The sequence below is a fragment of the Oncorhynchus masou genome, chromosome 20, assembly GCF_036934945.1.
Source record: "Oncorhynchus masou masou isolate Uvic2021 chromosome 20, UVic_Omas_1.1, whole genome shotgun sequence".
Classification (NCBI taxonomy): Eukaryota; Metazoa; Chordata; class Actinopteri; order Salmoniformes; family Salmonidae; genus Oncorhynchus; species Oncorhynchus masou.
In genome coordinates this window covers 29,636,254-29,650,681 of record NC_088231.1, presented here as the reverse complement: position 1 = coordinate 29,650,681, position 14,428 = coordinate 29,636,254, and the positions used below count along the sequence as shown (strand labels likewise).

The window sequence follows — 14,428 nt, the reverse complement described above, 5'->3', positions numbered from 1 at the left end:
CTCCTCGTGCTTCTGGAAGAAGGGCAGTACTGGTCAGGTTGGAGACCTGGGCCCACTCCTCGTGCTTTTCGGAAGAAGAGCAGTACTGGTCAGGTTGGAGACCTGGGCCCACTCCCCGTGCTTCTGGAAGAATGGCAGTACTGGTCAGGTTGGAGACCTGGGCCCACTCCTCGTGCTTCTGGAAGAAGGGCAGTACTGGTCAGGTTGGAGACCTGGGCCCACTCCTCGTGCTTACCGGAAGAATGGCAGTACTGGTCAGGTTGGAGACCTGGGCCCACTCCTCGTGCTTACCGGAAGAATGGCAGTACTGGTCAGGTTGGAGACCTGGGCCCACTCCTCGTGCTTACCGGAAGAATGGCAGTACTGGTCAGGTTGGAGACCTGGGCCCACTCCTCGTGCTTCTGGAAGAAGGGCAGTACTGGTCAGGTTGGAGACCTGGGCCCACTCCTCGTGCTTACCGGAAGAATGGCAGTACTGGTCAGGTTGGAGACCTGGGCCCACTCCTCGTGCTTACCGGAAGAATGGCAGTACTGGTCAGGTTGGAGACCTGGGCCCACTCCCCGTGCTTCTGGAAGAAGGGCAGTACTGGTCAGGTTGGAGACCTGGGCCCACTCCTCGTGCTTCTGGAAGAAGAGCAGTACTGGTCAGGTTGGAGACCTGGGCCCACTCCTCGTGCTTCTGGAAGAAGAGCAGTACTGGTCAGGTTGGAGACCTGGGCCCACTCCTCGTGCTTCTGGAAGAAGCGCAGTACTGGTCAGGCACCGTGTTATGCGATCAAGCGCACGGTGTCGCCAGTACGCCCTCACAGCTCGGTGTCGCCAGTACGCCCTCATAGCCCGGTGTCACCAGTACGCGCTCACAGCCCGGCGTCGCCAGTACGCCCTCATAGCCCGGTGTCACCAGTACGCGCTCATAGCCCGGCGTCGCCAGTACGCGCTCACAGCCCGGTGTCACCAGTACGCGCTCATAGCCCGGCGTCGCCAGTACGCGCTCACAGCCCGGTGTCGCCAGTACGCCCTCATAGCCCGGTGTCGCCAGTACGCGCTCACAGCCCGGTGTCGCCAGTACGCGCTCACAGCCCGGTGTCGCCAGTACGCCCTCATAGCCCGGTGTCGCCAGTACGCGCTCACAGCCCGGTGTCGCCAGTACGCGCTCACAGCCCGGTGTCGCCAGTACGCGCTCACAGCCCGGCGTCGCCAGTACGCGCTCACAGCCCGGTGTCGCCAGTACGCCCTCATAGCCCGGTGTCGCCAGTACGCCCTCATAGCCCGGTGTCGCCAGTACGCGCTCACAGCCCGGTGTCACCAGTACGCCCTCACAGCCCGGTGTCGCCAGTACGCCCTCACAGCCCGGTGTCACCAGTACGCGCTCACAGCCCGGTGTCGCCAGTACGCCCTCACAGCCCGGTGTCGCCAGTACGCGCTCACAGCCCGGTGTCACCAGTACGCCCTCACAGCCCGGTGTCACCAGTACGCCCTCACAGCCCGGTGTCACCAGTACGCGCTCACAGCCCGGTGTCACCAGTACGCCCTCATAGCCCGGTGTCACAGCCCGGTGTCACCAGTACGCGCTCACAGCCCGGTGTCGCCAGTACGCGCTCATAGCCCGGTGTCACCAGTACGTGCTCACAGCCCGGTGTCACCAGTACGCGCTCACAGCCCGGTGTCGCCAGTACGCGCTCATAGCCCGGTGTCACCAGTACGCCCTCACAGCCCGGTGTCACCAGTACGTGCTCACAGCCCGGTGTCACCAGTACGCCCTCACAGCCCGGTGTCACCAGTACGCGCTCACAGCCCGGCGTCGCCAGTACGCCCTCACAGCCCGGCGTCACCAGTACGCCCTCATAGCCCGGTGTCACAGCCCGGCGTCACAGCCCGGCGCTCACAGCCCGGTGTCGCCAGTACGCGCTCATAGCCCGGTGTCTCCAGTACGTGCTCACAGCCCGGTGTCACCAGTACGCGCTCACAGCCCGGTGTCGCCAGTACGCGCTCACAGCCCGGTGTCGCCAGTACGCCCTCATAGCCCGGTGTCACCAGTACGCGCTCACAGCCCGGTGTCACCAGTACGCGCTCATAGCCCGGTGTCGCCAGTACGCCCTCACAGCCTGGTGTCGCCAGTACGCCCTCACAGCCTGGTGTCGCCAGTACGCGCTCACAGCCCGGCGTCGCCAGTACGCGCTCACAGCCCGGCGTCGCCAGTACGCGCTCACAGCCCGGCGTCACAGCCCGGTGTCGCCAGTACGCGCTCATAGCCCGGTGTCGCCAGTACGCGCTCACAGCCCGGTGTCGCCAGTACGCGCTCATAGCCCGGTGTCTCCAGTACGCGCTCATAGCCCGGTGTCTCCAGTATGCCCTCATAGCCCGGTGTCGCCAGTACGCGCTCATAGCCCGGTGTCACCAGTACACGCTCACAGCCCGGTGTCGCCAGTACGCGCTCACAGCCCGGTGTCGCCAGTACGCGCTCATAGCCCGGTGTCTCCAGTACGCGCTCATAGCCCGGTGTCTCCAGTATGCCCTCACAGCCCGGTGTCGCCAGTACGCGCTCATAGCCCGGTGTCGCCAGTACGCGCTCACAGCCCGGTGTCGCCAGTACGCGCTCATAGCCCGGTGTCTCCAGTACGCGCTCATAGCCCGGTGTCTCCAGTATGCCCTCATAGCCCGGTGTCGCCAGTACGCGCTCATAGCCCGGTGTCACCAGTACACGCTCACAGCCCGGTGTCACCAGTACGCCCTCACAGCACAGTGTCGCCAGTACGTGCTCACAGCCCGGTGGGCTTTAGGCCAGCCCCCCCCAAGTGTCATGCGAGAGTGGGCATCCAGCCAGGGCGTGTTGAGTGGGCATCCAGCCAGGGCATGTTGTGCCAGCCCAGCGTGTTTGGTCTCCGGTACGCCGTTTCGGTCCAGGGTACCCTGCGCCTGCTCTGTGTGCCGTGTCTCCGGGGTGCTGGGAGGGTGCAGTGCGATCTATACCTGCGCCCCGCCCGTGCCGGGCGAATGTGGGTATTGGGCCTAAGGGAGGCACCAGATCTCCAGTGCTCAACCACAGCCCGGTTCAACCTGTGCCTCCTCCAAGCACCAGGCCTCCTGTAGGTCTCTCCAGCCTGGTGGGTCCTGTGGCAGCCCCACACGCCAGGCTGTCTCTCTGTCTCCTCCCTCCAGGTCTGCCCGTCAGTCAGGAGCTGCCAGAGTCGCGCGTCAGTCAGGAGCTGCCAGAGTCGCGCGTTAGTCAGGAGCTGCCAGAGTCGTGCGTCAGTCAGGAGCTGCCAGAGACGCGCGTCAGTCAGGAGCTGTCAGAGCCGCTCATCACTCCGGTGCTGTCGGAGTTGCCCTTCACGCCAGCGCTGCCGGAGTCTCCTGTCCATTCGGGGCCCGCTGCTAGGGTCCCCAGTCCGAGGTCGGCGGCGAGGGTCGCCGCTCTAAAGGCGCCACGGAGGCGGGTTAAGAGACGGAGAAAGACTATGGTGGAGTGGGGTCCACGTCCCGCGTCAGAGCCGCCACCGCGGACAGACACCCACCCAGACCCTCCCCTATAGGTTCAGGTTTTGCGGCCTGAGTCCGCACCTTGGGGGGGTGGGGTGGGGGTGTTGGGGGGGGTACTGTCACGTTCTGACCTTAGTTCCTTTGTTATGTCTTTGTTTTAGTATGGTCAGGGCGTGAGTTGGGGTGGGTAGTCTATGTTCTTTTTTCTATGTTGTGTTTACAGTGCCTTGCGAAAGTATTCGGCCCCCTTGAACTTTGCGACCTTTTGCCACATTTCAGGCTTCAGACATAAAGATATAAAACTGTATTTTTTTGTGAAGAATCAACAACAAGTGGGACACAATCATGAAGTGGAACGACATTTATTGGATATTTCAAACTTTTTTAACAAATCAAAAACTGAAAAATTGGGCGTGCAAAATTATTCAGCACCGCGGACAGACACCCACCCAGACCCTCCCCTATAGGTTCAGGTTTTGCGGCCGGAGTCCGCACCTTGGGGGGTGGGGTGGGGGTGTTGGGGGGGTGTTCTGTCACGTTCTGACCTTAGTTCCTTTGTTATGTCTTTGTTTTAGTATGGTCAGGGCGTGAGTTGGGGTGGGTAGTCTATGTTCTTTTTTCTATGTTGTGTTTACAGTGCCTTGCGAAAGTATTCGGCCCCCTTGAACTTTGCGACCTTTTGCCACATTTCAGGCTTCAGACATAAAGATATAAAACTGTATTTTTTTGTGAAGAATCAACAACAAGTGGGACACAATCATGAAGTGGAACGACATTTATTGGATATTTCAAACTTTTTTAACAAATCAAAAACTGAAAAATTGGGCGTGCAAAATTATTCAGCCCCCTTAAGTTAATACTTTGTAGCGCCACCTTTTGCTGCGATTACAGCTGTAAGTCGCTTGGGGTATGTCTTTATCAGTTTTGCACATCGAGAGACTGAATTGTTTTCCCATTCCTCCTTGCAAAACAGCTCGAGCTCAGTGAGGTTGGATGGAGAGCATTTGTGAACAGCAGTTTTCAGTTCTTTCCACCTGTTGTGGCCTGGTGTGGTTCTCAGTCAGAGGCAGGTGTCGTTCGTTGTCTCTGATTGAGAATCATATTTAGGTAGCCTTTTCCCAATTTTTTTTCTGTCTCGTGTTTTCTGCACCTTCCAGGACTGTTTCGGTTTTCGTTTAGTTCACGTTGTTATTTTGTATTTTCAGTGTTCAGTCAATAAACATCATGAACACACACCACGCTGCGCATTGGTCTGACATTTCTTACTCCTCATTAGAGGAGGACGAAGAATATCGTTACAGCTATATTGTATTTACTTTGTCACCATGGCCTTCACTCACCTCATTTGCTCACATTGTATATAGACTTATTTTTCTACTGTATTATTGACTGTATGTTTGTTTTACTCCATGTGTAACTCTGTGTTGTTGTATGTGTCGAAACTGCTTCGCTTTATCTTGGCCAGGTCGCAATTCTAAATGAGTGTTCCATCACAGCAGATTTGTGACCTGTTGCCACAAGAAAAGGGCAACCAGTGAAGAACAAACACCATTGTAAATAAAAACCCATATATTTATGTCAATTTATTTTTCCTTTTGTATATCAACTATTTGCACATAATATGACATTTGAAATGTCTTTATTCTTTTGGAACTTTTGTGAGTGCAATGTTTACTGTTAATTTGTTTATTTAACTTTTGTTTATTGCATCGGCCAGTACAGCCCCATACATTAAACTTGAATTGAGAGAGAGAGAGAGACAGAGATAGAGACAGAGGGAGAGAGAGAGAGAGAGAGAGAGAGAGAGAGAGAGAAAGAGACAGGGAGAGAGAGAGACAGGGAGAGACAGGAGGAGAGAGAGAGAAAGAGACAGGGAGAGACAGGGGAGAGAGAGAGAGAGAGAGAGACAGGAGGAGAGAGAGAGAAAGAGACAGGGGAGAGAGAGAGAGACAGGGAGAGACAGGGAGAGACAGGAGGAGAGAGGGAGAAACAGGGAGAGAGAACGAGAGGGGTCAGTCGTGATGAGCGGAGGTTGACTCCTGGTGACGCAAAGAGAGACCGAGCAGGGTGAATGGAGGAGGCAGACAGAATGGCTGCCCGGTGCCGCAGCTCCAAATGCACGGTCGAAAGGAACGGATTCAAGCGGGAACTCGATACCTGGCGGCACAAACTGATTAACTGCGTCGGTAAGAAGAAACCTAGGCATCTTTTTTTAACTGGCCTTTTGAACTTGGAAGCGATTTTACATCCCCAAAGTACAAAAAGGGAAAGATCCACAACATGAGTCAAACCCGGTTTAGCTGTAACGTTAGCCGCTAATGCTAGATACCTTTACAAGCTGTCTTTAATAACAGCAGGTAACTAACGTTAGCTGCTAATGCTAAATGCCTTTACAAGCTGCCTTTAATAACGGCAGGTAACTGACATTCGCCGCTGATGCTAGATACCTTTTCAACAGCAGGTAACTAACGTTAGCCGCTAATGCTAGATACCTTTTCAACAGCAGGTAACTAACGTTAGCTGCTAATGCTAAATACCTTTACAACTGCAGGTAACTATCGTTAGCCGCTAATGCTAAATGCCTTTACAAGCTGCCTTTAATAACGGCAGGTAACTGACGTTAGTCGCTCATGCTAAATGCCTTTAATAACAGCAGGTAACTAACGTTAGCCGCTAATGCTAAATGCCTTTACAAGCTGTCTTTAATAACTGCAGGTAGTTTAGCATGTCCGTTTTCTGTTGACTCCGTTTCTCTTTGTCCTGTCTTGGCTGTTTCCAATGTACGTCCTTGTAAAAACACCTCGTAGAAGTCCATGATTTCTAGCAGCTAACGAGCTAGTTGGATTAGCTTAACTAGCTATACCGTGTTTGTTATGGTTACTACAACTAGCTATAACGTGTTTGTTATGGTTACTATAACTAGCTATACCGTGTTTGTTGTGGTTACTATAACTAGCTATAACGTGTTTGTTATGTTACTATAACTAGCTATAACGTGTTTGTTATGTTACTATAACTAGCTATAACGTGTTTGTTATGTTACTATAACTAGCTATAACGTGTTTGTTATGGTTACTATAACTAGCTATACCGTGTTTGTTGTGGTTACTATAACTAGCTATAACGTGTTTGTTATGTTACTATAACTAGCTATAACGTGTTTGTTATGGTTACTATAACTAGCTATACCGTGTTTGTTGTGGTTACTATAACTAGCTATAACGTGTTTGTTATGTTACTATAACTAGCTGCCGTGTTTGTTATGGTTACTATAACTAGCTGTACCGTGTTTGTTATGTTAATATAACTAGCTGCTGTGTTTGTTATGTTAATATAACTAGCTGCTGTGTTTGTTATGTTACTATAACTAGCTGCTGTGCTTGTTATGTTATTATAACTAGCTGCTGTGTTTGTTATGGTTACTATGACTAGCTGTACCGTGTTTGTTATGTTAATATAACTAGCTGCTGTGTTTGTTATGGTTACTATAACTAGCTGCTGTGTTTGTTATGATTAGTATAACTAGCTATACCGTGTTTGTTATGTTACTATAACTAGCTGCCGTGTTTGTTATGGTTGCTATAACTAGCTGCCGTGGTTGTTATGGTTACTATAACTAGCTGCCGTGTTTGTTATGGTTACTATAACTAGCTGCTGTGTTTGTTATGGTTACTATAACTAGCTGCTGTGTTTGTTATGGTTACTATAACTAGCTACAGTGGTTGTTATGGTTACTATAACTAGCTGCCGTGTTTGTTATGGTTACTAAAACTAGCTGCTGTGTTTGTTATGGTTACTATAACTAGCTGCTGTGTTTGTTATGGTTACTATATCTAGCTGCCGTGTTTGTTATGGTTACTATAACTAGCTGTCATTCAAGTCAAGGGTCTTTATTGTCATGGGGAAACATGTTTACATTGGCCAAAAACAAGTGAAATAAACCAAAAAACATAGAAATGAACAGTAAACATTACACTCAAAATAACGTTTAAAAATAGATATTTTCATACTCATTTGTATAGGAAACGTTTAGTTAGGATGGCGTTATATTGTTGATAAGTATACCAGCTAACGTTTAATTGTTAATAAAACATGTTAGAATACCAGTTTCGTGCTATACAGTTGTTTTATAGGTTATGTTAGCCCGCCAGCTGTTTAAATGTGTTAGCTAGACATTGACAACCGGGATCTGTACCAGTTATTGTTTAGGTTATTTTGGGGAATGGGGTTATGACTGTAACGTTAGCTAATGTTACCGATAGGGTTGCCAGGTCAAGTGCAAATATTTAGCCAAATGACCTGCCAAAAGGCCTGAACTAGCCCACTTCCGTGGAGAGAGAGGAGTTGCCAGATTGGGCGGATAAACACTTTTTTCCATAATCTTATCGCGTCAAAATGAAGGAATATCGACGTAACCTGTAATGATGTTGGAAGCAAAATTAATTTTTCATTAAAATACTAATTGCAAATTTAATAATCAAATGTTGACTATATGTCGCAAGAGAAAACACAATTCACCTTTTTATTTAAACTCACCAGTTTTTTTTAATCCATCCACATGTATTTGAATTAGTTTGACTGCTGTGATTTAAGACACGAGGAGGGGGGGGGGTATATGGCCAATATATCACGGTTAAGTCTCTGCACGGTCCAGGAAATGTCTGCAGTGGCCAATCAGCATTTACTGTGATATGGTCTCAGCAGAACTCAGTCATACTTCTCGCGAGCAGCGCAGAGCTGCTGTGAAGGAAGTGAGTTTGTGTTTATACAGGAAGTCCCCCCCCCCCCAGCTACCATCAACCTGTCATGTCAAAGCGGAGCCAGTACGGAGCCGTCCGCATCGTAACAGCATGTGGGAGTGATGATGAACTCAATTTGGTCTCCTTCCATATGGCGCCTCCGACCACAATTTCAGAATCGAGAATAAATTGGCTTTAAGCACGATGCTTAAGGTCAAGTGCAGTTGGCCCAGAACAGAGAGGCACGTCTAGCTCTTCATTGTAATCAGAGGGCTGATATTAATATTATGGATGCCAGTCTCTCTTGGCTAAGAGTTGAGGAGAGATTGACTGTATCACTTCTTGTTTTTATAAGAAACATTGTGTTGAAAATCCCAAATTGTTTTCACAATCGTCTTACACACAGCTCTGACACACACACTTACCCCACCAGACGTGCCCCTCGGGGGTCTTTTCACAGTCCCCAAATCCAGAACAAATTCAAGAAAACGTACAGTATTATATAGGGCCCTTATTGCATGGAACTTCCTTCCATCTCATATTGCTTTAAATAAACAGCAAACCTGGTTTAAAAAAACAGATAAAGCCACACCTCACGGCACAACGCCTCTCCCCTATTTGACCCAGATAGTTTGTGTGTTTGCGTTGATATGGAGGCTACATGTGCCTTTTTAATAATGTATATAGTTCTGTCCTTGAGCTGTTCTTGTCTATTGATGTTCTGAATTGTGTTCTGTGCTCTGTGCTCTGTGTTCTGTGCTCTGTGTTCTGTGCTCTGTGTTCTGTGTTCTGTGCTCTGTGCTCTGTTCTGTTTGGACCCCAGGAAGTGGAGCTGCTACGTTTGCAACAGGCTAATGGGGCTCCTAGTGAAACACCTAATACCAAGTGCCTGGATCCAGCCGTTAGCCGTGGTATATGGGCCATATGCAACAACCCACCATGTTAAGACTATAAACGGTTATAAAATGGCCCATTTGCGAGATTGACTTGTCATTTCAATAGGCATGGACAACACATGATACACACACGAGTCCTGCATCTTATTTCAGAGACCTAAACAACACATGACACACACACGCACACACACACACACACACACACACACACACACACACACGAGGTCAGCATCTTATTTCAGAGACATAAACAACACATGATACACACACACACACACACACACACACACACACACACACACACACACACACACACACGAGGCCCACCTCTCATTTCAGATAGTCTGCAGTAGTCAGGATGTAAACTGAATGGTTTTAGCAGCTTGCGTAGCTCAAATTAACAGTATTAAACATGAGTAGCGAGGTGTTGTTGTTGTTGTTGTTGTTGTTTTGCCCCCGGTAGTCTGCTGGAATAGACTATTGAGGATGAAGGGCATTTCAATCACTTCATTAAATAGGAAATAATATGAGGGTGCTTGTCAACAACAGCCGGTGTTTGTTTATTTGTTTATTTTATGTTTAACTTGTAGCCTAATCTGACAAATGTTAACGTCAATATAATGCTTTTTTGATAATAATAATATGTGTTTTAATAATAATATTTTTTGATAACTGCCAATTAACTAAACATGTCCAGTTAATAATTTCATAATAACACAAGGCGACAACAACAAACTGAAGTTCTCTTCAAAGGGGGGAGACACTCTCGACTCCAAACTGTTACAGGATAAAGCAATCCTTCTCACCCCCCCCCCTTAAATGATTTAGATGCACTATTGTAAAGTGGCTGTTCCACTGATGTCAGAAGGTGAATTCACCAATTTGTAAGTCGCTCTGGATAAGAGCGTCTGCTAAATGACTTAAATGTAAATGTAAAATGTATGTACAGACCGATACCCATCCTGCCCTGCCTTTCTAAAGTCTTCAAACGCCATGTTAACAAACAGATCACTGACCATCTCGAATCCCACCGTACCTTCTCCACTATGCAATCTGGTTTCCGAGCCGGTCACGGGTGCACCTCAGCCACGCTCAAGGTACTAAACGATATCATAACCGCCATCGATAAAAGACAGTACTGTGCAGCCGCCTTCATCGACATGGCCAAGGCTTTCGACTCTGTCAATCACCGTATTCTTATCGGCAGACTAAACAGCCTTGGTTTCTCTAATGACTGCCTCGCCTGGTTCACCAACTACTTCTCAGATAGAGTTCAGCGTGTCAAATCGGAGGCCCTGTTGTCCAGACCTCTGGCAGTCTCTATGGGGGTGCCACACGGTTCAGTTCTCGGGCCGACTCTTTTCTCTGCATATATCAATGATGTCGCTCTTGCTGCTGGTGATTCTCTGATCCACCTCTACGCAGTCGACACCATTCTGTATACATCTGGCCCTTCTTTGGACACTGTGCTAACAAACCTCCAGACGAGCTTCAATGCCATACAACTCTCCTTCCGTGGCCTCCAACTGCTCTTAAATGTTAGTAAAACTAAATGCATGCTCTTCAACCGATTGCTGCCCGCACCCACCCGCCCGATGGGCATCACTACTCTGGACGGTTCTGACTTAGAATACATGGACAACTGCAAATACCTAGGTGTCTGGTTAGACTGTAAACTCTCCTTCCAGACTCACATTAAGCATCTGCAATCCAAAATCAAATCTAAATTCGGCTTCCTATTTTGCAAACAAAGCCTCCTTCACTCATGCTGCCAAACATACCCTCGTAAAACGGACTATCCTACCGATCCTCGACTTCGGCCATGTTATTTACAAAATAGCCCCCAACACTCAGCAAACTGGATGTAGTCTACAAATCTAGGGTTGCTCCCCAAGCCGGCTGGTCGTTCGTGCTATTGGTTCGGTTGCCAGAGACGCGACCCAGTCGTTCAGTCTTTTTGTTCTGTATCTATGCAAAACAGCTGCACTTCATTTAAACTTTTTTTGTTGTTCAGTTGACATTTTATTTGTATCCTGTGTGGCTCAGTCGGTAGAGCATGGCGCTTGCAACGCCAAGCGTCGTGGGTTCGTTTCCCACTGGGGCCACCCATATGCAAAAAGCAGTGGCCCCAGCCGACTTGTAAGTCGCTTTGGACAAAAGCGTCTGCTAAATGGGATATATTATTATATATTATATTATATATATCCATAGAAATGATGCCGTCTGATTCATGATATCGACTGGCTAAGAAACGCTGCCTCCGTCTCCAATAACTACTGCCTGTCGCTAACTAGCCAGCTAGCCTCGGAAGCTAATCAGCAAGCTCGCAAGAAAAGACGGATTACAAAAAGGGTTAGCATAATTCTACCCCAATAAGTGTTTTTTTCTAAATATTAGCAATCTAACAAGTTTTCTGGAGACTTGTGGGAGGAGTGCTGATGACCACCGTATGAGCTTCCGGGAGCTTGATTTGCGTCTAGACTGAGGAGAAACATTTTGCTCTGAGACCAGGCTGGAGTTGAAGACTGCTGTCATAGTTTGCTCTGAGACCAGACTGGAGTTGAAGATTGCTGTCATAGTTTTGCTCTGAGACCAGGCTGGAGTTGAAGACTGCTGTCATAGCTATTCTACTACATTTTGCTCTGAGACTGGGCTGGAGTTGATGACTGCTGTCATAGCTATTCTACTACGTTTTGCTCTGAGACCAGGCTGGAGTTGATGACTGCTGTCATAGCTATTCTACTACGTTTTGCTCTGAGACCAGGCTGGAGTTGATGACTGCTGTCATAGCTATTCTACTACGTTTTGCTCTGAGACCAGGCTGGAGTTGATGACTGCTGTCATAGCTATTCTACTACGTTTTGCTCTGAGACCAGGCTGGAGTTGAAGACTGCTGTCATAGCTATTCTACTACGTTTTGCTCTGAGACCAGGCTGGAGTTGATGACTGCTGTCATAGCTATTCTACAAGGAGCAATATGTCTCTTGATATTAGAACTGAGCTTGCTAGCTAGTGTCCACCGAGTCAAAAGGTATCTAGTTTAAAACACAATCCGGTGTATTTAAACTGGTTGGTTTAGATGTTCGTTAATGAATAGCCTCACCATTCAAACTGTCGACCTTTTTTCTCCTATTACATTGGTGAGTTATAGCTACCAGACAGTCATGGTGTTATTTCACACACACACACACACACACACACACACACACACACACACACACACACACACACACACACACACACACACATTAGTGTAGGCTGCTCAGGGGAGGAAGGCTCATAGTAACGGCTGGAACCGGATTCAATGGAATGGATTCAATCACATGGAAACGACAGGTTTGATTCCATTCCATCGACTCCGTTCCAGCCGTTACTGTGAGCCGTTCCTCCCACTCAGCAGCCAACCAATGAGCCCAATGCCGGCACAGTCAGAGAAAGGTGTGTGTGTTGATTTTAATGAGAGAAAAAAAAACATATTTTAACCTTTTTTTTAACTAGGCAAGTCAGTTAAAGAACACATTCTTATTTACAATGACGGCCTACCGGGGAACAGTGGGTTAAACTGCCTTGTTCAGGGGCAGAACGATTTTTACCTTGTCAGCTCAGGGAAATACCTTGGTCAGCTCGGGGGATTCGATCTAGAAACCTTACTGGCCCAACGCTCTAACCACTAGTCTACCTGCCTCCTCTACACTCTAACCACTAGGATACCTGCCGCCTCTACGCTCTAACCACAAGTCTACCTGCCTCCTCTACACTCTAACCACTAGGATACCTACCTCCTCTACACTCTAACCACAAGTCTACCTGCCTCCTCTACGCTCTAACCACTAGGCTACCTGCCTCCTCTACACTCTAACCACTAGGCTACCTGCCTCGTCTACACTCTAACCACTAGGATACCTGCCGCCTCTACGCTCTAACCACAAGTCTACCTGCCTCCTCTACACTCTAACCACTAGGATACCTGCCGCCTCTACCCTCTAACCACTAGGATACCTGCCGCCTCTACACTCTAACCACTAGACTACCTGCCTCCTCTACACTCTAACCACTAGACTACCTGCCTCTACACTCTAACCACTAGACTACCTGCCTCCTCTAACCACTAGTCTACCTGCCTCCTCTACACTCTAACCACTAGGCTACCTGCTGCCTCTACACTCTAACCACTAGGCTACCTACCTCCTCTACTCTCTAACCACTAGGCTACCTACCTCCTCTACACTCTAACCACTAGGCTACCTACCTCCTCTACACTCTAACCACTAGGCTACCTGCCGCCTCCACACTCTAACCACTAGGCTACCTGCCTCCTCTACACTCTAACCACTAGGCTACCTGCCGCCTCTACACTCTAACCACTAGGCTACCTGCCGCCTCTACACTCTAACCACTAGGCTACCTGCCTCCTCTACACTCTAACCACTAGGCTACCTACCTCCTCTACACTCTAACCACTAGGCTACCCTGCCTCCTCTACACTCTAACCACTAGGCTACCTGCCTCCCCTACACTCTAACCACTAGGCTACCTGCCTCCTCTACACTTTAACCACTAGGCTACCTACCTCCTCTACACTCTAACCACTAGGCTACCCTGCCTCCTCTACACTCTAACCACTAGGCTACCTGCCTCCTCTACACTCTGACCACTAGGCTACCCTGCCTCCTCTACACTCTGACCACTAGGCTACCTGCCTCCTCTACACTCTAACCACTGGTCTACCTGCCTCCTCTACACTCTAACCACTAGACTACCTGCCTCCTCTACACTCTGACCACTAGGCTACCCTGCCTCCTCTACACTCTGACCACTAGGCTACCTGCCTCCTCTACACTCTAACCACTGGTCTACCTGCCTCCTCTACACTCTAACCACTAGGCTACCTGCCTCCTCTACACTCTGACCACTAGGCTACCCTGCCTCCTCTACACTCTGACCACTAGGCTACCTGCCTCCTCTACACTCTAACCACTGGTCTACCTGCCTCCTCTACACTCTAACCACTAGACTACCTGCCTCTACACTCTAACCACTAGGCTACCTGCCTCCACTACACTCTAACCACTAGACTACCTGCCTCCTCTACACTCTAACCACTAGACTACCCTGCCTCCTCTACACTCTAACCACTAGACTACCTGCCTCCTCTACACTCTAACCGCTAGTTGATATGTGTATTCCAGGGTTCGAGAGCATTCTGGAGGGAATCTATGGCCCGTTGCTGCTCAGAGACCTCAATATTTTTGATGGTGAGTGTCAGTGTGTGTGTGTGTGTGTGTGTGTGTGTGTGTGTGTGTGTGTGTGTGTG

General features: G+C 49.1%; 1 protein-coding gene across 2 annotated transcripts in view; it reads left to right on the top strand.

The window, feature by feature from the left end:
• The first annotated feature begins 5,364 nt into the window (after window positions 1–5,364).
• LOC135507235 (serine/arginine repetitive matrix protein 2-like) overlaps window positions 5,365–14,428 on the top strand; it is a 58,472-nt gene continuing 49,408 nt past the window's right edge. For both annotated transcript variants that reach the window (XM_064926831.1, XM_064926830.1), the window contains exons 1-2: window positions 5,365–5,665; window positions 14,304–14,369. In XM_064926831.1, coding sequence (XP_064782903.1) covers window positions 5,551–5,665; window positions 14,304–14,369 — 181 coding nt within the window. In that variant the 5' untranslated portion in view covers window positions 5,365–5,550. The remainder of the gene's footprint in view (window positions 5,666–14,303; window positions 14,370–14,428) is intronic.